This window comes from Nelumbo lutea, chromosome 2 (assembly GCF_056320005.1).
Source record: "Nelumbo lutea isolate HS-2025 chromosome 2, American lotus-T2T, whole genome shotgun sequence".
NCBI classification, from domain to species: Eukaryota; Viridiplantae; Streptophyta; class Magnoliopsida; order Proteales; family Nelumbonaceae; genus Nelumbo; species Nelumbo lutea.
Window position 1 is genome coordinate 36,071,857 of NC_142685.1, and position 25,418 is coordinate 36,097,274.

The following is a 25,418-nucleotide window of genomic DNA, read 5'->3' on the forward strand; positions in this document are numbered from 1 at the left end:
AACTATGGGCATATATCTTTTCGGTTTTTGAAAAATGCCAAACCACAGTCGGTTAACACCTCTTCAAGGCCAACCGAACAGAGCATCTCTTCAACCAACCATAGAAGACGGTCCAGAAAACTCCCTTTGGCTATACGATTAAGGACATAAGCACCACCAGCCATCCAAGTCATCTCTACAATTGTAGAGCACTAGCATCTATCGTCTATCACAGCCATATTCAATCTAATGACAAAGGATGGATAGTCATTGAGGGGATAAAATACTTGAAAACCAGAAGTCACTGCAAGAAAATAGCAGATATGAACGGCAGAACAGGAGTAGGTTTGGACCATGGTTTTGAAAACCAGACTGGACCGGACAGTTGGGCCAGTTGACCTAGGAACTGGTCAGGTAACTGGTTCTGTTTCACCCTGAAATCGCTTTTTGGCCAAAAACTGTTGATTTGGTCAGTGACCCACTGACCCAGGCAGTCAAACCGTCGACCCAGACAACGGTTTTTAACCATTTTTTTATTTTATTTATTTTTTTTTTATTTTTTATTTTTTAAGTTAGAATGGTCTGTCTGTTCGAACCAGATGGTCAGACCGTTTGACCCAGGAACCAGTCCCCAAAACGGTTCCATGTTCAGTCCAGTTTTCAAAACCTTAAAAACCGTGTCCAGTTTTTCAGATTTCAGATTTATCAAATGCCACCTAAGTTTGGGAACAAACGGAACTCATACTTCTAAAGAAAACACTAATGAAAATTAATCATATATTGAACAACATAAACATTTGATCAATTTCTATGTGCATTAGCACCATGGTTCTTAGAAGAGTGAAGCAATAAAATCCAGACTCAATGTACTTTTGTTGTCTGCCTTATTAAGTTATTGTTCTTTGGTTTAGCAACCATTAGATCAAATAAAACATAGAAGCATTAAAGTTCCATGCAGAAGACCAACTGCCAGCAGTTAAAAAGCTAAATCTGCTGTGAGATCAAAGAGGACCTGGGAAAGTTCTGTTCTCCCTCTGCTCATTCCATCTCTCAATCTGCAGCCATGTAAAAGAGAAAACCAATCAACCAGAAATACCTGACACTAACAGAAGCAGAACATTTCTCTTCATTTTTTAACAGATATCTGCGATCCACCAAGGGAAGAAGTTAAAAAAAGTTGGATGGATCCTTAAGTTTCTAAAAAAATGTAATTAGCAAGGATAACAAAACAAAGGAACTGGATGAGAACATGAACGACCAGTAAAGAATCTAGAGATTTATTGGTGGATCCTGCTCAAAAGATACGCACTTATAATTCTGATGATTTGCACTACATCTTCAGTCACCCCATATATATAAGCAACCATTCAAAGCATTCTCTGGAACACTACATTAATGTTTTCTTATTGTTATTTCTGTAGCTACAGTAGTCCGAACCAAGAGAAGAAGAAGAAGAAGAAGAAGAAGAAGAAGAAGAAGATGAAGAGAACAGTCGAACCAGGTAGGTTAAACCCTATCAGTTGACCCTTAATATGGATTAGCCTCTAATTAGTGGTATAAAGACTAAACTGCCCCCACTTAAGTATGGGACAAGAAGTCTCTATTAAGACTGCCACATAAGCACATAACTTAACAGAAATAAATTGACTAATCTACCCTTATTCGGCTAGCTCTAACACTCCCCCTCAAGCTGGAGAATATATGTCATATAATCCCAACTTGTTACATATATAGTTCACTCTCCCTAAGCTTAAGCCTTTTGTAAGCAAATCTGCCCACTGATCACCTGAGCCCACATGTTCTGTGCTTATCTCTCCAGTAAGAACCTCCCTCACAAAGTGGCAATCAATCTCTATGTGCTTTGTTCTCTCATGAAAGATAGGGTTGGATGAGATGTGGAGTGCAGCTTGATTGTCACAGTACAATTTCATAGGTCTATCCATGGAGAACCCGATTTCTTATGGGAGATTCCTCAGCCATACTAATTCACATGTAGTGTGTCATGGCTCTGTATTCGGCTTCAGCACTACTCCTTGCCACAACCGTTTGCTTCTTACTCCTCCATGTCACAAGATTTCCTCCAACAAATGTGCAGTAACCTGTAGTAGATCTTTTATCAGACACAGAGCCTGCCCAATTTGCATCTGTATACCCAATTACTTCAAGTTTTCCTCCTGGTTTGTACAATACCCCACGGCCTGGAGCTCCCTTCAGGTACCTAACAATTTTAAGAACTGCATTCCAGTGAGGTATCCGAGGGTTTTGCATAAATTGGCTCACCACACTGACTGCAAAGGAGATGTCTGGTCTCGCGATAGTCAAATAGTTCAGCTTCCCCACTAGCCGTCTATACCTTCCAGGATCATCAAACATTTCCCCTGTGTCACTGCTCAACTTAGCATTTGGTTCCATGGGAGTTTCAGCTGGTTTTGCACCTAACAGTGTTGTTTCATCCAGCAGATCAAGAACATATTTTCTTTGACACAGGTTTACATCTTGTCTTGTTCTAACAACTTCTATACCCAAGAAATACTTCAATGTTCCAAGGTTTTTTTGTTTGAAAGTGATTTTGCAAAAAGACCTTTAGTTTATTGTTCCCCAATTTGTCACTACCAGTTATGACAATATCATCCACATAAACCACTAATAAAATCTTTCCGACTTCTGAATCATAGCTTAACACTGAGTGGTCAACTTGGCATTGTTTCATTCCAAAATTCTTTACCACTTCACTAAACTTCCCAAACCAAGTTCTGATACCATTTGTTATGTGCCTTAGGAAAACGCACCCCTAAAAGCTAGCTATTAGAGGGAGGGAACCCAAGCACATAAATACCCCACAACGGCATCCCATTCTACCGATGTGGGATACCTCACATTAGCATCCCATACTACCAACATGGGACAAATGGATCGTAACATTCCACCATGCTTCACTAGTCCATCTAGTCCCGGCCGAACACTGCAATACCGACGTCACCACCTACGCCGCACGATTGCAACTGGAAGGCATAGTGTAGGCTCTGATACCATTTTTTTTCTGTAGCTATAGTAGTCCGAACCAGGAGAAGAAGAAGAAGAAGAAGAAGAAGAAGAAGAAGATGATGATGATGATGAAGAGAACAGTCGAACCAAATAGGTTAAACCCTATCAGTCGACCCTTAATATGGATTAGCCTCTAATTAGTGGTATAAAGACCAAACTGCCCCCACTTAAGTATGAGACAGGAAATCTCTATTAAGACTGCCACATAAGCACATAACTTAACAGAAATAAATTGATTGATCTACCCTTATTCGGCTAGCTCTAACACTATTATTCTTCAACCATTGGAGTGTGTAGTTGTGTGTGAAAAAATAGATTGTGTTTTGAAAGGCGTACACCTCTAGGTGAGGTGCCCCCAAAACACCTTGAGGCATATGCCACTTCATACACCTTTTGCATGAGGTGTGCTAGAGGTTTACATCTCACGCACACCTCATACAAAAAAAAAAAAGGAAAGAAGAAAAAAATGAAAGAAAGGGAAGGGAAAGAAAAATAAAAAACGAAATAAAAGAAAAATGATAAAAGAAAGAAGAAACAATTGGTGTAATGCATCTTCTTTCTTTTTAATATAAAACATCTTCATTAAAAAAAATGAGATCCTCCCTTCTGCTTCTTCCTCCTCCCCCACCTCTTAAGGAGGCTTATGCCTCCTTGTGTTCAGGAGGCTTATGCCTCTTACGTTTTACCAACTTAGTTTGATACAGTTGCCCATATGAATGCTGTAACAAGTGCCCAGATGAGGATAATCAGCCCTTTTCGTTTCACCTAAACCATCATAGTTTTTTAATTTAAAAAGTTTTCTCACAGAAAGAATTTTTCATGCTTTTGTGGAAAACTATCTCAAAATACTTTTTAAGTTAAACTGACTAGGGCTGCAACTTGGGTGGGCTGGACTTAATGTCAATCCAGGTCCAAGCCTGGCCTGAGGTCAACCCCAAATCTGCCCAACCTTGTCCCAGGTTAAATTAAAATTTGATACACTGGGGTTGGGCTCAGCCCCAGGTAATGCATGGGGTTGGTCAGTAAGGCTTTTTTTTTTTTATTTCTTAAGGGCTACACAATGGGGGTAGCCCACCTCCCAACCCAGGTGCAGGCGGGATTCGATCCCACGTCTCCGCTACGACCAACAGGAGACCCTTAACAACCAGTTGGTTGGCACCTTACAGTTGGTCAGTTAGGCTTATGTAGGCCCATTAGGCCCAATGTATTAAAATGGCCCTAAACCAATTCATCAACAAACAACATACACCATGGAACCTCCTCCTGAACATGCTTAATTAATTCATCCATGACTAGTGCAAAATAATAAGGGCTAAATGTAGATCATTCATGAAGTTCCATTGTATTTGGGAATTTTGATGTCTCTCTCCTACATATTTTAGCACACCATTGCACCATTAAACACATAATTACTAATGCACTCCTTTCTTCTAAACGTTAATGAGTACCATGTTGTATCACTTGTAGAAAAGAATCTTATATAATTAATGAAAAATTTAGTAGGATGGATAAAAGATTGAATGTACATCCTGTATGCATATTTAAACACTAGCAGACAACTTAACCACTCTGGCTAAACAGCAATTACTGGCAACTCCTCATTCATATACACGAGTTGCAGCCTGAAATTCAACTAAACTATTAGTAAAGAAGTTTGACTCCCTTCACCTATTGTTCCCCACCACAAAGTCAAGTTTTATTTGGATGGGTGAAGCAACATTCTTCTCACAGTTACAATTTTCTGTACACTGCATTGTGCATCACTGCATCCTTTCTTTTATAAGTTTTGGTGCTTCCAACCACCATTTCCTAGATGCACATTGTATCACTTACTCTTCATTTTTTTCTCCTTTTTATGATAAATGACAGAAAAATAAGAAAAATCCAAGATAATGAGTCTTATTTACAACAAGACATTTATTCTGTTTTCAATCTAATGATGTCCATATACGGATGGCAACATTCACACAGATAAAAGGGCATCCCAGTGCACGAGGCTCCCACCAATGGAGGGACAGACTGTTTTAAATATTTAGAAATGTTAAATTGGCTGTTTTAGATCTGACTGTTTTAAATATTTACCCCAGTGCACAACAGCCCGAGGATCAAAACAAGACATTTATTCTGTTATAGTATATTTTGTTAAACTGTCTGTTTTAAATATTTTAGAAATGTTATACTATAGAATATACCTAGAAGGGTTGACGCAGTATCCTGTGTACGTATCATGTCCAACACCAGTATGATAGGCATGCATAGGTATCCAGGTATCATAGTTTTAGATCAAGAACAGTATGAGATTTAACCTATGGACCCTTTGAGACTAAAGACCTCTTATACTGAATTTATTTTATAAAAGGTAGGTAGACATCTGCATCTAAATAAAAACTAAACAACAAACTGATACTAAAAGAAAAAAATCAAGTTGGCTAACTAAACATACAACTTACCCATTCACCTGGGCAGAGGGAACGGTAATATCTAGCAAACTTATCACATTCACCAGACTCCTCACCTTTTGCTTGCAAACACCTGTGTTTGATATCAAAATTTGAGCTTATTAATTATTTCCAGGGCAACCACTTGGGAAAATAAATAGATAAATAAAGACCCTTGACATGCATGATGAGCAGTGATACACACACACCCCAATGCCTCAACCATGAAAAACCAACCTGTGAAATTCAATGTAGCGAGTGAAACAGTGCCGGGTTTGATTTGCAGTAGGGAAACGAAAATCAGCTGGTGCTGTTTTCAACTCAATCTGAGAGAGAAATCCACAAGATAGTATCAAAATAGAAAAGAAACAACATAAACTTCTAACATCTAAACCAAGAAAAACAAATGATAGTTTGTGGACCATGAAACAGAGTATTTGACACAGTTTACATGTTCTTTCATCTTTTGTAGCAACCTTTAATGAAGAAAAACTAAATAGGCATGCACGTTCATCACAAGAAGAGGTTTTCCAGAGCCAAATTGATCTGACAAAGCAACAAAACAATATTAATATATTATTGCAGGTCACTGTTCTGTTTTTCTGTTTCTTTTATCCTTCTCTGTGCTTTCTCTTTTCCTTATCAACCCAACTAAAGTTCCTAATATGCAAGTAGTACACATGAATTGGCATGATTCAGTAATTGTTTACTCAAAACAAAGTTTTGTACCAGTTGATTACTCAAACTGGGACTACCAAAATGCTGGTCCCAGATATCCAGTGTAGTGGGAATGGAAACTGGACACTGACCCAACCCCCAGCAATTTTTTGCACAAGGTGTCCATTCTCAAAATCAAACTTGCATTCTCATGCATGATACCCTAGTTTTATCATTGTAACATGCATCGCAATGATGATACCTCTTTATTTACATTTCGGGTTTTTGAATGAACACTGTAAATTGATAGGATGAGGAATAGGCACTCCATCATAAATTGAACAAGAAAATGTAACAGACAATTACATTCTTTTGTGATTTAAATGCTATGTGGGGGATGCTAGCACTTCAAATATTTATAACATTGGAATAACATATTTTGTTTATGACCATTCTATCATTACTTATATAGTTGGGACTTGGGACAAGGCTTAGAAGATGATGATGACAACTCTTATCAATAGTATCCAAATTCATATTTAAGTTATTATAGTTTTGAGGTCAATGATTAGATAAAAAACAGATAACAAATATACCATGGAAAATTTATTATACATTTCTCAAGGGATGCACATTTTATAACAAATACCTTTACTATCACCAGACCATGTATCATATGGGTCTCTTCTAGTAATAAATAAAAGATGCAAACTATGAAATTACATGTATTCTTGGATGAATCCACTTGTTTTGAAATTTCTTTTTTAATGCAAGTACAACTACATGCTCCTTTCTAACAGTGAGACTTAAGTAAGACCCTCTTTTTATTGGTAATGTTTAAAAAAAAAAAAAAAACTCATTTATGTAAAAAAATATTGTATATACAAAGGGTTGTGCCAAGCGTCCCACATTGTGAAGCTCAACAGTAACTTAAGTCTCTAATTACTTTTCCTTTAATTTTTCATTTAAATTCTTTTCTTTCTAATATCCAATTCATAGCCCTCCCTTTTTCTAGTTCCCATTTGATCGTGAGTGGTTAAACACTATCTCTAATTACTTTTCCTTTAATTTTTTAACTTCTTTTGCTTTCTAGACCCTATTCCTCATTCAAAACAAGTTATGGTTTTATTCTTGTTGACTGTAAAACCTTAACCCTCCTTTTTATTCTAGTTCCCATTTGATCAACCCCCTTTATAATTAAATAACCACCTTTTAGAAACCAGAATCTCTACCACCAATAAATCTAGCTGACAACTCCAATTAAATCCATGTTAACCAGAATTAACCCTGTCAATTTTAACTTGTTATTAAGAACTCACATCATGCAGAAATATTCTAGTTGGGTTGTGCCACACCAGATTTAGTTTTCAGTAGGTATACTAATCCTAAAATTCCAAACCCACCTTGATATTATCGGATTTGTAATATGTCCCAACAAACATATTTTGAATGATTATACAATGTGTAGCATTCCATTCTACGAGTCCAGCAAACATGAACAGCCCCAAATTTGTAAGAATCTAACCCAACCCTTTTGATTATAAATCTCTGAAATTTCTACCGTGCTAAAAGTTGATCACCCTACTCCCCAACGAAAAAAAAAATTTCAACTTTCTTCATGCGATCCACTCAATGCAAACAATAAAATAGAACACTCTAAAAAGATACACACACCTCTAAAAATATTATCTCGCATTAGAAGATCTCTCATCAACTTCCATCAAAATTTTAAGCATCCTGATCAGTTTTGCAAAACCAAAAAAAAATGAAATTTTTATTGAAAAGAGAAATCAAACAAACACACAAATAGTCAATCAGACAAATAGATATAAAAAGAAATGATTAGAAAACGAAACTCTAAACTTATCATTTTTATCAGATAAATAGTGTCTTGAAATACGAAACCATGACAAAGTGATTGCAAAGCATTCCAGAGAGAAAGCCCATGAAATTTTCAAAAGAAACGGTTCAACCGATGGGATTTCATTCCCTCGATTAAACACACATACAGATGGCCGAGAAGATTCTATGGTTGATCTTACCTCGTCCGCCATCTGCAGATCCAGTTGACCGATACGAAGAGCTTCAAGAAGAGCGAGGAAGAAGAGAGAGAGAGAGAGACCCAATTTGAATATTAGCCAAAGAGAGTTGAACGCAATTCATTGGTCACTCATACGAGTTTTTGGCACGTACAAAAGCCGTGGGCTTCAAGGAATTGAAGTAATAGCCAATTGTATTGGCATGGCATCTGACTTCTCTTTAATGGGCAAATTTTTTAAACTATCCATAAGTTTTAATAAATTGAGTTATTCACCTCTATTGTTTGGAAACTTAAAATACTCTAAGTTTTCTCGCACTATTTTATCCATCATTTTCTTTAATTTTTCAAAATAAAATATTGAATAAAAGATTTTTATATCTTCTCAATTTAATAAAAAACATAGAGATTTTCAAAATAATCCCACTCGAAATATAAGACGAGTTCAAAAAGGAGTTCGAGTGGATCCAAACGTACCCATGTCAACGACGAAATAAGATCAGATCGAATGGGACAAAGCTGACGAAGAAGAAAGAAGAAGGAAATAAAAAACGAGCTTCTCTTCCATGGCCAACATTGAAGAGATTTCTGCCTCTCTCTCTCCTGCCTCCTTTCTCCCCTATTCCACCGTCTGCTAGTAATAGTTTCAAAACTGGCGAATGCTAGAAAGATGCATCTTCCTAATCTTTTTAACATATTTTTGATCATGTTGGTTTTGGAATCGGACCTGTTAGTTGGAAATTAAAGAAAGGAAGGGTCAGATCCTGACAGATTTGGTGGAACGGGACGAGGGAGAGAGGGTAGTGGGACGGTTTCCCCTGGAGGAGGTGTTGGCTCACCCGGCCATCGGTAGCTTTTTCACCCATAGATTATAGTGGGTGGAATTTCATGGCTAATGATTTGTGTCATCTAGACTAGTCAATGCACTCAAAGTAGTTTCATTGTCGCAAATATGGGTAATTAAAGTATACTATCTTTCTGAACACTAGAACAAAGGCAAGCTCTTGGATAAGATCAGCTCCACTGTCATCACTTATCAGCTACAGAGGTCAAAGGCTTCACTAATTGCCAATTTTACATCTCGACAAGGGAGACCCAATAAAGGCGAGAGGTTTAAGCTTATTCAAGAGACTACAAAGGTGAATGCATCGTCTGATTCATTAGTCCATGTAGCTAGTAGCACCAGAAACACTACTCTTAGAAATAAGGAAGATGAAGCCAAAAGCGGAGGGCTACTTTGAAAATATATTACTGCTTATGGATGAGGTTTTAACTAAAATATATTACTGCTTCGGTGGTTCTTTTTGAAAATTTGAAGAAAATTAAAGGGTAAGAAAGTCCCCCCATCGATTCTTTGAAATCCTTCTTGCTTGCATTTGGAACGGAAAGGGGGAACAGTATTTGTATGAGAGAAATCACCCAATTTGATGGATTGCTGGGGACCGCTTTGAGATTGCGATGGGATTGCAAAAAGGGATATAAAAACAAAGACAATAAAGTTATGAGATAGGGGAGTATCAAGTCATTTCGGGTCTGTATCAGACCGATGAACCGATATTTTGAATGTATCAGCCAATACATATTGTAATATTAGATTATCTTTCTCTCATAAATAAGCCTATTTAATAATTCTGTCTCTCTAATAACTCCTACATTTAAGGAAACTTGCCTAAATAACTTTTAATACCCTATGATTATTACCTCTCTCTTAATAAATCTTGTCTTCTCTTAATTAATAATTAATAACTACATTTATGATAATATTCAAACTCAAATTTTAATTTGACCCGCCATTAAAGCAATAAATTCGAAGTTGACTTGTCATTGAACCAACATATTTAAAACTACAAATAAGAAAAACAAGGAGAATTGAACCCTGGTAATTTGATTGTAATAAACAAACAAACCACTACATATTCAATTGTTGATTATAATTGTATGTATTATTATTCTTAAGCAAATATTTTTCTTCTTAATGGATGTTGATTAATTAATGTTAAAATTGATTATTAAAATTTATATACTAATAAGCATTAATATAAATTATATTGATTTTCTGAAAATTACCATTATCTTCAACGATTACCAATTTGTCCCTATATCTCACATTTTATATGAACTATTGAAGTATGGGTTTGCATGTTTAAATAACTTGTTTTCTTTACAAGTGTTTAAATAACTTATTTAAGGTCATATAAAATTTATGTTTATTGTTATTAATGGATTTTTTAAGATTTATACAAGTTTCCTAATGTAAAAATGTGTATCTTGATTTTCACATGTGTATCCCGAAACGTCTCTTAATCTTTCCAATACACCTTACGTTTCTGATACTTTACCTTCCTAAAACCAATTGCTCTACTTAATACATAGAAAAATATCAAATTTTTTATATGAGATCAACTGATCCATGCATTTCAAACACTTGAACATATAAATATACAAATCTTGGGTTCAAATAAAACAAACACATGGAATCAAAACAACCACAATGCAATTATTGTTTAAATTAGCATGGTCAAACGCTTCAAACCATTAACCAGCACAATAAAATAATTGTCATAATTGATCTGGACAATCAATCTAAATCCTCCGGCTCTCAATAGAGGGCAGTTTATCCCTTTTGACAACAATGTCTGTCCTTCAAAACATACCGTTGGAGTAATATTGCAGGGAAGTGATGACGCCAAGTTGAGAAGCAATTCTAATCGAACAGAAGAGTCAGATAATGACTAAATCTCAACCAGGAAATGCACCTTAAAATAACCTCTAAAGAAGACATCTTGAAATACAATCAGAAAATTTAAATGCTGCCATAACATGGTGATCAAGAACATCATTTTAAGTGCTAAGAATATCTAATAGTTTCCATCCATATTTCCAACTTCCCCTTCATCTGCAACCCAAGACAACCACTAAACATCACCAATTTTATGGTTCACAAAGTTATTTTGAGAACTGGGAGGCTGGGACTACTATTTGTATACATATCAAAATTGTATAAATGCACAAGCACAACCCACACACCTTATGGTACAATCTGCACTAAATATCAAGTCCTTCCCCTGTTTTATGCTTGTATGATTGATCACAGGAAGCAATAGGAGTTGACCCTACAGAATGAATAGGGCCAAAAGTTCATAAAAGTGATAATTTATGATCACGCCTGCCCTAGGTGCTTGGATTCTGGCTATCATTGGATAGCAATGATTGGTAGCAAAAATTATTCAAACACCATGATGTCACGATTCCACCTACTGTGCATGATCTCACCTTATGTTTCATTTATGAGGTGTCTGATGAAAGTGTGAATGTGTGAGAGGATCATGAACAGAAGTTGGAAAATGGTCTAAGCTGCCTTTCAATTGTGGTAGGGCCTGAATGCGACAAATAGCTAGGGCTCCCACCAATGTTAGAAGCGCTCGTGCTTTCACATGATGAATCTGAGATTGTGTGAAGACTGCTTAAACAGGAGGATTCAACATCATTAGCCTCCTCTGCTGTTGGATCTTCACCGGAGATGAACCCCTCTGATGAGCATTGACTTACATTTAGAGGATAGGCAGAGATTGATCCCCGGGAATCATCCTCAGTCATGGAACAACGGTTTACCAGACAGCAATTTTCTGACTCTGTATCATCAAACTCTGCCTCCTTGTCAGAGTTAATAGGTGAGTCTCCACCACAGCATGTGGTCCCAAGCATACAGCTCTGGTTTCCTACTACAGCATTTTGATTTTCCCCTTGGTTGACCTCGCTATTATCTCGAATTGATTGAGGGCCTTCTGAATGAAAAGTGTTATCTTCTGCCAGACTTGCAATGGCAACTGCAACTGCACCAGTTACTGAATCCGAAGTAGGTACTCCTGTTTGGCCAACTACTGCCAAAGATGACTCACTTTGGTTTGAGATATAGAATTCACCAACTGTGCCAATTGATCCTGAAGATTGATTAGCTAGACCACCAAGTAGTCTACTATCCTGAGAAAGAAGCAAGGATAAAATACAATTCAAATCAACATATGAGAAACTACAAGGGACCCATGCAATGCACAGACTGGTATTAAAGACATCCCCATATTCTGCAGTAATATTTATTCTGTGTATCATATGTGAGAGAATTTTACAGTTAAGGATCAAAAAATTGAGAGAATTTTATTAATCTTAAAGATTTTTTTAGTTTTATTTATCAATTAACAAAAGCATCAATTGTTTCTAAATGGTTTCCTTGAGCTTTTGCATTCAGTCATATTTTTATAATTTCTATTGTAAGAAATTGATTAAATTTTGAGGGTCCTTCAAGCCAGGAGGAAAGATTGGGCTGACATGAAAAAAAAAACCAAATACACCTAGCTCCAAAATTGACATTTTAATAATTGGATATGATCGTATTCATCGGCATTAGATTGAACTGGATTGGATATGAAAATTGAATACCATTAACAATTTAAACTAAACACAATCAGAATATATTATTAACAAAATAAACTAAAGACTTGATATTTATACATCAGAAATAGACTTGAAAATAACTTTTATGAGAATTTTATGTACCTTTATCAACATTTGAGTCTATGGATCTGTAGGCCCACATAAGTCTATTATTAATCACACCACATTTGTTATTATTCTAAATGAGGCACACGAAAGCAAACCCATATACACTCCATCCCATTTTGGATTCAGTAATTTTATCAATTTAAGCCCACTAAATATGGAGACTACACAGGTCAGATTTCATGTCAATTACTCTACTCAATGCCTTAGTTAAAACACCTTATATTTGGCAATTAATGGACTAGTTGGTCAACAGAAGATTGAGGAGATATTTGTTAATTCATGTACTCCACTCACTATTATGTAATTATGTACATAGCAGTGATATAGTTGATTCATGCCCTTACTGCTCGAGGAGCTGTATACAGCATACTTTTGGGCCTTGGCCCTTAATAGACTTCAATTACCTCCAAAAGAAAAAAAAAAAAAAAAAAAAAGAAAAAAAAAGATAGTGTGAAGTAGGAATATAAAAATTGACAACATTTTAATGAGCACTCCATATTTTACTTTCCAAGGTGAATGGGATACTTAATGCTAATCTTATTGTATTTATGTCATTGTTCTTTTATCAGAAAACCAAAAATCTGACAATTTTGAGAGGATCTTGAGGCACAATAATGAAGAGAGAAATTACTGACCTGGACCCAAAAAAGTCATAAGCCCAAGCCTGGGCCAAGCTGGGTACTGGGCCTATGACTTTAATATAAAATATAGTGGCATAATATATATTTTAAATTCATATATACATTATATAATAAAATTTATGGCATACATTAAAACTATGCCCACCTGAATAGATTGCCATATAGCTTCCATCATCATTATTTCTTCAAGATCTATATCAAATTCATCATACCTGCATAATAGAAATCCCCCGTATTAGCTACTAACCGAAGCAAGTATGTGCTCCTTTACCTTTAACAAAATGAAACAAATATATCTGAAAAAAAAAAGAAACAAGAAAAAACTTGTTTCCAGTCACATCGGGGATTTTGTCAGATATATGACATGTAGAATGTACATAAAAACAAACAAAACTTGTGGTTTTATTATCTTTTTTTGTTTTCTAATTTGTTTATACCTCATTCTTATAGATATACATGTTCTAGAAAGAAATCAGATCTGAGAAATCACCAAATGAAGATGATAGATCTAGCAGCAGTGTTTTAAAAGCACAAGGCGCAAAAAAGGCGCAAGGCACAAGGCAAGGCGCATGCCTTTTTAAGCAAGGCGCAAAAAAATAAAGAAAGAATGCTAAAAATAAAAAAAAAATGTCAAAAATTCAAAAAAAAGAGCCAAAATGCAAAAAAAAAACAATTCAAAAAATTATTAAAAATAATATTAATAAAACTATAAACTTCAATTTTAAAATAAATGTTTTAAAAAACCTATTATCGAAAGTTAAAATACATAAACATAACATGTAAAGCATATCCAAATGAGAATTTAAAAATAAAATCAAACATATAAAACATTTTCAAGCATATAAAACCCACAATCTCTTTTTTTCTCAATTACATTACTTCAAGTAGCTAATGCGACATACATTCCTGATTCTACAACTGCTTTTGTGCCATGCCCCTTAGGCAAGCCCAAACAAGTCCACATTAAGATCTTAAATTCTTAGTTCTCACACAAAAAAATATTAATGATTTTATAGTTTTAATTGCTTTTTAAGAAGATACCTTATTAGGATGAATGAATGAACAAGAGCACGTCAAATTTTCAAAAGGCGCACGCCTGGGCTGGGGCACAAGGCGCACCAGGCGTGTGCCTTTTAAAAGGGTTGTGCCTAGGACCTGGGCAAGGTGCCTACCCTAAAATGTGCCTTGTCTGTGTGCCTAAGGCACGCCTTTTAAATCACTGTCTAGCTGCAGTTCAATCTAGGCTGAAAGGAATTCATAATGCTCTCTTAGTCTTCAGCAATCTGGTTCCAAAATGAGGCCTATTGATAGTCTTAATAAGGCTCAACAATTTGTTAGGGTAGGATGCCTGACATTCTTTGGAGGGTTATAGCAAGTATTTATAATCTCAAAAGATTCCTAGGGGATTTCAGATCCTACTAGTGTATCTACCTCTTCGGGTTAGGGTTTATCAAAGAGATATGTTTCCTTTTGGAAAAGAAATAGCACAGAAATACTATCTCTTAGCTTTTATTATAAAATCTTTATCTCGTTCTCTCTAATCAGTAGTCATGATTAGAAAACTTCCTAGAATTGCAAAGAAGCCCAATAAGACATTTGTAATTACACCCCTACGACCCTACTTAACTCCAGTCACAGGGAAATCAATGTAGAAACATAGTTCCGGTTAGAGTAGACTAAGATGGTTTGTCATGTGTATTCGACCACCAACAGCTCCAGTTAGATGAAGTGGTCTGTTACAAGTGGAAGGGGCTAGAAGAGCTAGGGGTACACAACCAAAAAGGACACGAGTAGTAGTAAGAAATGATTTAAGCACTAATAATTTAACATTGGATATAGCTTTAAATAGAATGGATTGGCGAAACAGGATTCGTGTAGCTGACCACATATAGTTGGGATAAAGCATGGGTGATGATGAGTGTAGTAGGATAACTACCTGATTTAGTGCTGTCAACAGGTTGAATCTGGTTTGGATCAAAGTAAACCTAGTCCTAAAACGATAAACAATTGTGCAGAACCATTCCTCAACTAGATCCTATAGGGCCTAAGATAACAGACCTAGAACCAACTCAATTATTAATCATGAGCACCAGGTCTAACCTGATAAGACCCGATTATAATTGACAGCTCTACTTTTAACCTGTAATTTGACAAGAAACCTGCAACTTAGTTAAATTGACACATTAGAACACATAACATGATAATTTTATAAGTATACCATGAGAAATACAGGTATTAGATTGGAGGAATCTCTTTTTAATACGCTAATACAAACAAAATTGATCCCAACCCAATTATAAGCAGGAGAGATGATGTAGATCAAGGCCCTATATAATTTGGTCAGTTCATTTCAGTTTCATCAGGTCTACCCAACCCATTGACACTTGACAGTCCTAGTCTTACCCAATCACCATCGCATGGGTTTTATGAAAGAATCCTATCACTACTAGACACCTCATAAAACAATTTCAGAATACATGTTGCGAAAATAAATATAACAAGCTTTAAAATCCTTGTAAAGAAAACACTAGAAAGTGTCCACTTGGGTGTAGTAAGAATCCCAGTAAGGTCTGGACACTTCAGGACAAACCCTAGGAAACTTTTCTGAATGTTCTGGTTCAACTAAGATTCCTCTCATACTGCCCCAGAGTTCTTCTAAGGCAAAATACAAGAATCCTATTGTCCTAGTACAACTATGATTCCTCACCAAGATTCCTAACTCATCTAAGATTTTATCGAGGGACTTACACAGGAGTCCAAGTCAAACCAGCATAGTTGTCAAGGCTTCTGCATATATCTAGGCAATATGGAATTCAACAAGATTCCTAACTCAACAATGAGTATGCACTTAAATAGATTTTTTCTGATTGGTCACTTAAATGGAAAAAATTAGCAACAGCATTTACTAAAAATATTAATTTTCTTCTCAAAAATAGCAAATCATCATATCTAAAAGACAATAGCAATTTAAACCAATTAATTTTAATATCTCAAACACAACACTAACATAATAATTAGTTAAAACAATTGCATGCCAAAAAATATTAGTTACTAAAAAAGGCTATAATTATATACTAATAAAAAATTAAGAGAGAGTAACAAAAGGGAGGAGAAAAAGGTGTAGAGCCCTTTTCTATTTAATGTAAGAGAGAAGACAAGGAAACTATTTTAACCTTCTCTTCTTATTAAAACCCTTGGATCTTTTATGCTTTGATTGTACAACCATTTAACAAAACATAAATAATATATAAAAAAGAGAATGTATTTAGAAAGCATTGTAATATTGTGTAGCCATAGTAAACAAATTATAATAAGACACCCTTGTGATCTTTATTGCCTAGTTAGACACCTTTTTTTATAAAAGCCATGGAATTCAGATTCAAAAACGATGCTTAACCACATATTCCTTTTAACTATGTCAACTAGGATTTCCTAACATAACCTTAAGCCAATTAGGATTGTTGGCAAGTGTCCTAATTCAATCAGAATTTTTGGTAATTACACTTTCCTCTTGTCTAAGGGCATGGGTTATATATTGAACATTCCCAAAATCCTACAATCACCTTTTATTACCTGAAACATGAAGAATGTTGGTCATATTGTAACCTCATCCTTAGTATAATAAAATGAGTAGACATAACTGTAAGACTTTAAAATCTTTTCAAGTCTTAAGGGCTATAATTACTTTTACATCTGAACAATTCATGGGATAGTTAATAAATTAATCAAATACAAATATTAGACTTCATTGCTTTATAATAATAAAATTTGACAGTTATTGATAAAAAAAAATATCCTAAATATGCCCACATGTTAGGTGTAGAGTATCACTCAACTCAAGTAGCTAGGATATCACCACCACATCCAATGACAAACCATATAAGTTTGTTGCCCATACTCACCCTTAGTTGGGATGTTTCATGTTTATAAGAAACTAGGTCATTAGATGTCCTTGTAATGGATTCCACTTATCACATAGCCCTATAATATTACCTTAAGGACTTTCTAGTAAAATTGTCACTAAAACCATATAATAAATGCCTCATAATCACAAGTCCAGCATCTTAAATTGACCACTCAACCACATGTTAAGTGTTGCTTATGATATAGGCCAATCCCAACAAGAAGAAGCGACAAGTGAACAGAGGTGTAGAGAGGGGGGTCCTGGGGGAGAGTTGGTCTCCCCCTATGCCTCAAAGCTCCATCCATGTTTATTTCATCGTATTAGCTTCCCCCCGCCCCAAAAAAAATAAGGGTAAATTTCTTAAACTACCCTTATGGTTTAACTAATTGACTAATTGTACCCTTACTGTTTGAAAATTGACTAACGCTACCCCTATTGTTTCTAACAATTGATTAATACTTCCCATATCGCTAACACCCCTTAATATTCATTAACAACAAGACAAAAAAGACTATATTTACCGTTTACTCTTCTTCAAATTTTCAAAATAAATCAGGGAAAAGGGGGGAAAGAGAGAGAGTACATGTCCAAATACCGCCTTCTACCTCTCTCTGGTTTTCACAGTATTGAAATCACTCTTTGGTTCCACTAATACTTTTTCTTCCCAGCTGCAACTACCGGAGACCAACCAAGAGAAGATCTGAAAAAGAAATTTGTCCTATTCCTACATACCAAGGGATCAAAGCATTGGAGGCGACGGAGTCAAGTATGTTACAGCCGAAGGAGTTGAGTATGTCAGATGAAGCCATTATCGACGTCTTACAGAGCTATCGATAAAACAGAGCTCCGTCGGAGACAGAAAAGGGGAGAGAGAGTACATGTCTTATGCGAGCTAAGCCGAAGACGATATCTCACACTTGCAGTGAGATAACCTCGGAAAAACAGAGCTCCAACCTCCTCCTTCCTCCTTCACTTTATTGTGAGATAACCTCGGTAATACAGATCCCACCGTACCTTCCTCTTCAGCTACGTCATCTTATGTGAGCTAAGGTGAGTGTTTCCACAACCCGCTGAACTTGACGTGACTCCTCGTCCCGAAGTGGTGGGCGGTTAATGGTGGTAGAGGGGTTTTTTGCCGACATTCTCAAAGGGGTTTTCAGGTGCAGGAATCACTCCTCAATTTCTGTTCCAAAAGCTTTCAACCCATCATCAAATTTTGTCTAGTTCGATGACTCTACAAGAAAGCTCTAGATTCAAATGAAACATTAAATCGATGATTCTACAAGTAGATGACGGATTAGAAGATGACTAACTCTAATTTGGTACTTCCCTCTTCACCACCTCTCGTCTCCCTCTTTCTTCGGTTCCTCAAATGTGGAAGGCTTTGAAAGGTTAGGGTTTCGCAGATGCCGGTGTCAGTGCTGGAAGTTATCACAAGGGTAAGTTGGGTAGTTTTGAAAGTTACAACAGTAACATGATGCACATTTGAGTGGTTTATGATGGAACGTTAACGGTAAGGGAAGTATTAGTCAATTGTCAGAATCAGTAGGGGTAGTGTTAGTCAATTTTCAAACAGTAAGGGTACACTTAGTCAATTACCTAAACCATAAGGGTAGTTTAAGAAATTTACCCAAATTTCCAAAAATAATAATAATAGAAAAATCCTGGCTTTGCCCCTGCAAGCGAACATGACCTAATTAATTAGATAGAATAGGAGCTGATAGCCCATTCTAGTTTAATGGGGCTAACATTAGAAAGCCATGCCTAAGCTTAAAAGGGGACATTGCCCAATGTTGGTTTGGGCTATCCAGGATCTTTTTTCTTTTTAGCAAAAGGTAAAGTATAATAGATATGAACCTATGTTGGAAGAGTGGAACCCATCTGCTTTTTCCTGTGCATCTTTCTTTGGTTTGCTCACTCACATTGATTCTAGGGGGCTGAACTTCCCAGTGAGAGAAATCTGGTCTAAACCGATCGCTCCAAAAGTACAAGCTTTCTGTTGGGAAGTGTTCTAGAGAAGGTAAACACTTGTGATGTGCTATAGAAAAGGAGGCCAAACAATTGCCTCTCTCCTCATATGTGTGTCCTTTGTTTGGGATGTGGTGAAACCCTAACCCACTTACTTTTATCCTGCTCTGTTGCTTCTGGTATTTGGAATGTTGTTTGTTCTCTCTTTGGATGCAGATGGGTTCCCCCACAGGATGTGGCAAGTTTATTCAGCCCTCTTTCCTTGTCAACAAAAGAAAAGAGGAAAGTGCTTATGGAAGGCGGTAAGAGTAGGCTACAGTATGGACTATATGGGAGGAAAGAAACCTAAGAATCTTTTCTGGAAAAAGCAAAACAAAGGAGGAAGTTATTGAAGCCATAAAAATCAGAACTGCACATTGGGCGAAGATCATGGAGATACACAGAAACTACTCCACGAATGAGATCCTAAGAAATTGGGCTGAAGTAGCACAAACAGATGTACCCAAAGTACTTGTAAGTATGGAATGGAAGCCACCAGCACTGAACAAACTAAAACTGAACTTTGATGGGAGTTCTCTTGGCAACCCAGGAAGTGCAGGCATAGGGGGTGTGTTTAGAAATCATCTAGGTGTGGTGGTGGCACTCTACTCAGGACCAATAGGTTTTGGTGACTCAATACAGGCTGAATCTCTAGCCCTACTTCGAAGGTCTAAAGATGGCTGAGCAGATAGGAACAACAAACTTAGAAATAGAAGGAGACTCACTATTGGTCATCTCTTGGGCCAAAAGCATCACATCAATACCTTGGAAGCTCAAATTTATCTTCAGAGAAATTGACATACTTGCAAGGAAGTTCAACTCTCAGTTTGGTTGGGTCAAACGGGATGCAAATGGGATGGCAGATACCCTAGCAAAACAAGGGGCAAATAGATCTTCATTGTACTGGGCAGAATTGTAACTAATTGCTGGAGATTGCAGTTTGTCCCTCTGCAATCTTTATCTATTGTAACTTAATTTCTCTGTTATTAATGAAAGTTTTTTGCTGATCAAAAAAAAAAGATCACTTGAACACTCAAGCCAATGTTCACATGCTTGTCAGCCTGAGGTTTTAGTATTAGGTGATCAAGGCTATTAGTATTAGGTGATTTTCTCAAGTAAATTGTAACAGAGATTTTGGCATCTCTAAAACACTATTAACCATTTCATATAGAAAATTTCATTTTATGAGGACAAGGTGGTATAAAATAGAAGGAAAAGAATATCACAAACCTTCCACTCCATGCATTTCCAGGAGATCCAACAACTTGGATTCCTCCACCCACAAAAGATAGACCTGTGTTGTTTATGTCCTGCAATCCACCTGCTCATTCCATCAAACAAATATTAGCTAAAATAAGATATGGAGAAAATAACAAGAACTAAACCAATATCAATAAACCTTTAAGAACTACAACTTAAATATATACCAAAACATTGTAAGTCAATATCAGCAGATGCAACATTGCACAATTGCTGGGAGCCTATGGCTGAAGGTTGGATTTCCAAAGAAGAATTTTGGTTGCCCAGGATAAGTCGTTCAGTATTTTGTGATTCACGCAACTGTATTCTTATTTTGGCCTCAATTACCCTCTGTTCTTCCTGAACCACCAAAAATTAACCACATAAGATTTATAGCATCCCAATGCATATACCCCAACCCCTCAAAGTGAGTTATAACTATCTACAGCATGAAAAAAAAAAGAGAGAGAGAGAGCGAGAAAAACACCAATCAGAGTTAAGGAGCCATACAGCTTGCTCTAGGTCTATTTCTTCCTGTGTCCTGGCACCTCGGTACTCAACAGCATAGCTTGGAGTTTTACAAAATGGGCACCTTTTATTAGCTAAGGTTACAATTTAAAAGAGCTTAATGAATTATTTGTTTTTTTTTTTTTTTTTGATAGAAGAAAGATGTATCTTCCTAACATTGAAAAGATAAAATGAATAAAAGAAAGACAGTTACAATCATTACTAGATGTTAATGGGCAAATTGGGCATGAGGATGCTACATTGACTCGTTGAGTAGAAATGATTCAATGTGCTCTCAGACTGAAAACTTCAAAGTAGGAGGTGAAAGAAGACATATTTGTATTTGATAATGCTTTTATGAAAATAGGGTCATGTTCATCCCAGCTCATTTTGCTATTCATTGCTTTTAGTATTGAAATTGATGTAATAATGGTCATATATGAGTAAATTCAGAGTTTCTTATGGTTACTAACTACTTATTTAAACTCATGGTCCAAGAAAATGGTAATACAGTCCATGGAAATTTACTTGGAATCCCTCAATTCCCTAGCTTTTCAGTTCTGCTAGATTTTCTGCAAATTTCCAGCTTATTCAGCAATCAGCATAGGAGTATCAGCCCCTATTTTCATAATAACTAAATCCAATAAGAACCTTTCACCTTTCCTCGGGTGATTGTTTATCACCTTTCCTTGTACCTTCTTTTGTTTAATAAAATTTTTACTTTATCTTAAAAAAAATAAGAATCTTTCACGACTATTAGAGAAGAAAAGAAATGGGGAAAAAAAAGGAAAAATACAGTATTTGAAATACAGAAACAGTTCAATTAAGGAAGAAAGAACCAAGAGAATCAAATAAATGATGTATATGAAAGAACCAACCCCAATCCACAGAATATCAATTGATAGATAAATAAATATAGTCCAAGTAATCGCGTCTTAAAGAGGATACTGAGCTGAATTCATAGCATTGTAAGGCCAAATCTGCAAAAAACATTCTGCAATGAAACCAATTAAAGAAACAACCCAATTAGAAATAAAATTCATTTGGAGCTCGAAACCTCTGGTTCACAAAAATCGGAAAAAAGAAAAACTAATGTAGCATACCGGTGCAAATACCCTTCATACAACATCTCGACCGATTCAAACTCGGATAATACTGAGGAAACCCAAGAACAAACATCAAAAAACCAAGAAAAAAGAGACTGAAAAGCATGATATTACAAAGACAGAGAACCAGTATAGGAGAGTTATTACGAAGAAACAAATCGGGCATTCTTCGAGATCAGGATTATTATCAGAATCCTCGACGCCATCAAAGCAAGGTGCTAGCTTCTGGGAGAGAATGAGCTTCCGGAGCTTCTTGTAGTCGAGAATGGACGGGTTCCGAACGAGTCGCTGCGGCCTCGTGAACCGCTCCTCCACCGTACTCTTCCTGCAAATCCGATTCCCCATCGTGACTCCTCATCGGTCCCCGTTTCTTGTCATCTCCTTATTCATTTATTATTAGGATTAGGGTTTCTTCTTTCTTCAATCTTCCTTCGTTTATTCTGAGAGAGATTCTTTAGACGTAGTTGCAGAGACGCAAAGTAGCAGAGAGAGAGGGGAGGGAGGCAAAGCGAAGCAGTCGACGAGAAGGAAAAGTGGTCACTGGTCAGCTTTCTTTTTCTTTGTTTTGACGGGAATGTCCTTGACTTGTTACGTAATGTCGTAAATGCCCTGATGAGTGATGACGTGGACGTGATTTGCATGCCCTTTTCTCATTTTCTGCTGCTTATACTTTTGGTTTCGGCTGATTTGTTTTTACTTTCTATAATACAACTTTGTCCCCCAATTTGTTAATATTTACGGAAAACGCCACAAATGGTCGCAGGCTCGCAGGCTCCCACCGGCTCAGTTAGTTTAAAAGTTCACATGATCTTCCTGATAATGAAGCATCACGATGCGGAACTTGGTACAACTCCAGATTCATTATACAGATGGAAATAACTGTCTGGAACCGCAACTGTATATGTAATATTGGAATGGTCATGATCCACCGTTTGATAGGCATTAAGAATGAATCTCTACTCCATTAAAACAATTTGCTAGCTTTCTAATCTAATTATCAGATGGAAGAAATCAAATGTAGGAGTGTAAATGGTATCTGAATTTGTATTCGAGATTTTGGCATTAATGTATTGAATTCGGATAATATAGTAATGGTAGATATGAAATAATATAGTTTAATTTATCAAATCAAATTTGAATATAATCTGATTCGATTCCATAAATATCTAAATCATTGCAACATTCACATATTCAAGATAATAAAACTTAAAGACCCTTTAACTCTACCTAATTATTTCTTCACTTAATAAAGGGTATAATGGTGCAAAAATCAATTCGATCTGATTCAGATTTAAGTATTCAAATTAATTAGTCAAGTTCGAATTCAACCTTTCTAAGAACCCTATATGACCTAATTCGCTTTGAATTCGCTACCTTTACACCCCTAATAAAAAATCAAATGGTTGTGATCATACCAATTTCATTAATTTGTGACACCAACATTATCTTGATGATGATAGGGAACCAGTAAAAGTCTACCTTTAAGGCCCATTTTCCGTAGATACTAATAATGTTGGGACCCACGACATAATAGGCTGCTGGTCCATGACAGCCAATTCAAGCCCAACATTAGCCCAACCCAAGCCATGAAACACACACAAACACCAGATCAAAAGTTACCAACACTCACCGAAAAAGAATTAAATAGTAAGTAATAAATTGTGATGTGATAAATAAAAAATAAAGGTGGAAATTTTGAAACCTTTGATGGATTGTGTGATAAAATAAAGAAAAGCCGGGAGTTTATTGCTTTCTTTGTTATTAATGGAAATGCGATTAGTAAAAGCTTGCTTTGAGAGCAAATATTCCTAACTTGTCCAAACAGTTTGGACCAAGCTTTCATGGTTGGCCCAGCAAGGAAGTTTGAAGAGGATTGGCCAAGAAAAGAAGCCAATCAATGAGAAACAGCACTACAGTTCACCAATTCAAAGGAATGTGGAGGAAAGATTGGACAAATATGGTGCGGCTGTCTGTGATGATTACTAATTGTGTTTATGGGCCTAAAAAAAAACAAATCATAGATGGAATAACATTGATTTATTGATCTAAGGCAAAGTTCTGTAGAGACTGGAAATAATGGAGTGTCATGGGTCCTTGGTTCAGAGGATCGGGACCGCTTTTAGATGGTTTCCACCTAAAAGATCATGCACCATATCATCATATTTCCGGGTGGGTGTGAGTGCTGGCCCAACTAATCTCCATTTTTGAAGTCTACCGTGAATTATGATGCCCTCAACTTGGTTTGGGTTAACCAAATATATTTGGGGGTGCTCATGGTTCGGTAATCGTGGCCTTATTTTCTAAATACGATTGGTATTTGAGAAGTCGTGAATCAAAACCAACCAGCTAATTGGTTGATCGATTCCATTTTCCATCAGCTTGGTCCGGTTTTTGATATTTAGAAAATATGTTATAAATAAACACTAGAATTATATATATATATATATATAATATTTTATTTTATGTTATAAATATATAGTTATATATAATGTGTGTATATATACTATAATATAACATAATATATCTAAATATATCGATCGATTTGATTTGATTAATCGTCAGTTTTTCATATTCATTAACTGAAATAGCTAGAATTTTTGGCTCAATTTCATCGGTTTGGTTTATTTTTCCTTTTAGCATAATTTTTAAAATCGGACTAGACCTGAAAAATTGGGAACTGGTCAGATAATCAGTTCCGTTTCTCCCTAAAACTGTTTTTTGGCCAAAACCGTTGATTTTGGTCAATCATTCAAGGGTTGTGGTGAATTACAAATTAGAGCCTCCAATCATTGTATTCCGAGAATGTTAGAGTTTGAGAATGTGGATCCCCCTTTGATCTTAAGATTGAGAATCAACTAGGAGTGGTTTTGGCCAGGGGTTGTCTATGGTTCATTCATGCATGATCTACCCATCATTATAATGCATGGCTTTGACAAAGCCAATTTCCAAACCTCAATTGAAGTTTATTGATTGTTAGTGCTGTTAATGAACTGTTGGAGGACTGTCCCCTGTTGTTAGGGGCTATCCTATGTTAATTTATTTCATTTTTTATTAGATTAGTAAGCATGTATATGGTAATTTTAGATGATGATGGATAATAATAATAATAATAATAATAATAATAATAATAATAATAATAATAATAATAATAATAAGAAGAAGAAGAAGAAGAAGAAGAAGAGGAGGAAGAAGAAGAAGAATGTATCAAAAATTTTCTATAAATATGTATTTTTTATCTTTTGTTTATTATTACTAATCATATGCAAATTGAATAATTCAAATCTGATTACATAAACA

At 35.9% G+C, this 25,418-nt stretch overlaps 2 protein-coding genes across 5 annotated transcripts; both read right to left on the reverse strand.

Moving 5' to 3' along the window:
* Window positions 1-724: 724 nt before the first annotated feature.
* On the reverse strand, window positions 725-9,046 carry LOC148869860 (cytochrome c oxidase subunit 6b-2-like). 4 transcript variants are annotated; one of them, XM_088968904.1, is made up of 6 exons: window positions 7,976-8,174; window positions 7,794-7,856; window positions 5,914-6,008; window positions 5,700-5,788; window positions 5,475-5,556; window positions 725-1,034 (listed from the first exon to the last, which is right to left on the reverse strand). In XM_088968904.1, exons 3-6 carry the CDS (start codon window positions 5,923-5,925, stop codon window positions 981-983), a joined length of 237 nt encoding a protein of 78 aa, XP_088825030.1. In that variant the 5' UTR covers window positions 5,926-6,008; window positions 7,794-7,856; window positions 7,976-8,174; the 3' UTR covers window positions 725-980. The 4 variants fall into 4 exon arrangements, with proteins under 4 accessions (XP_088825030.1, XP_088825029.1, XP_088825027.1 ...); XM_088968903.1 differs by lacking the exon at window positions 7,794-7,856 and having other exon boundaries at window positions 8,162-8,264; XM_088968901.1 differs by lacking the exons at window positions 5,914-6,008; window positions 7,794-7,856; window positions 7,976-8,174 and adding an exon at window positions 8,635-9,046.
* Window positions 9,047-10,946: 1,900 nt separating this feature from the next.
* LOC148869861 (E3 ubiquitin-protein ligase DA2L-like) lies at window positions 10,947-22,660 on the reverse strand. Its single transcript, XM_088973245.1, has 8 exons — window positions 22,269-22,660; window positions 22,119-22,170; window positions 21,964-22,009; window positions 21,019-21,100; window positions 20,697-20,868; window positions 20,500-20,590; window positions 13,504-13,570; window positions 10,947-12,138 (listed from the first exon to the last, which is right to left on the reverse strand). The coding sequence occupies exons 1-8, from the start codon at window positions 22,464-22,466 to the stop codon at window positions 11,482-11,484; spliced, it is 1,365 nt and encodes a 454-aa protein (XP_088829371.1). The 5' UTR covers window positions 22,467-22,660; the 3' UTR covers window positions 10,947-11,481.
* Between the last annotated feature and the right edge of the window lie 2,758 nt (window positions 22,661-25,418).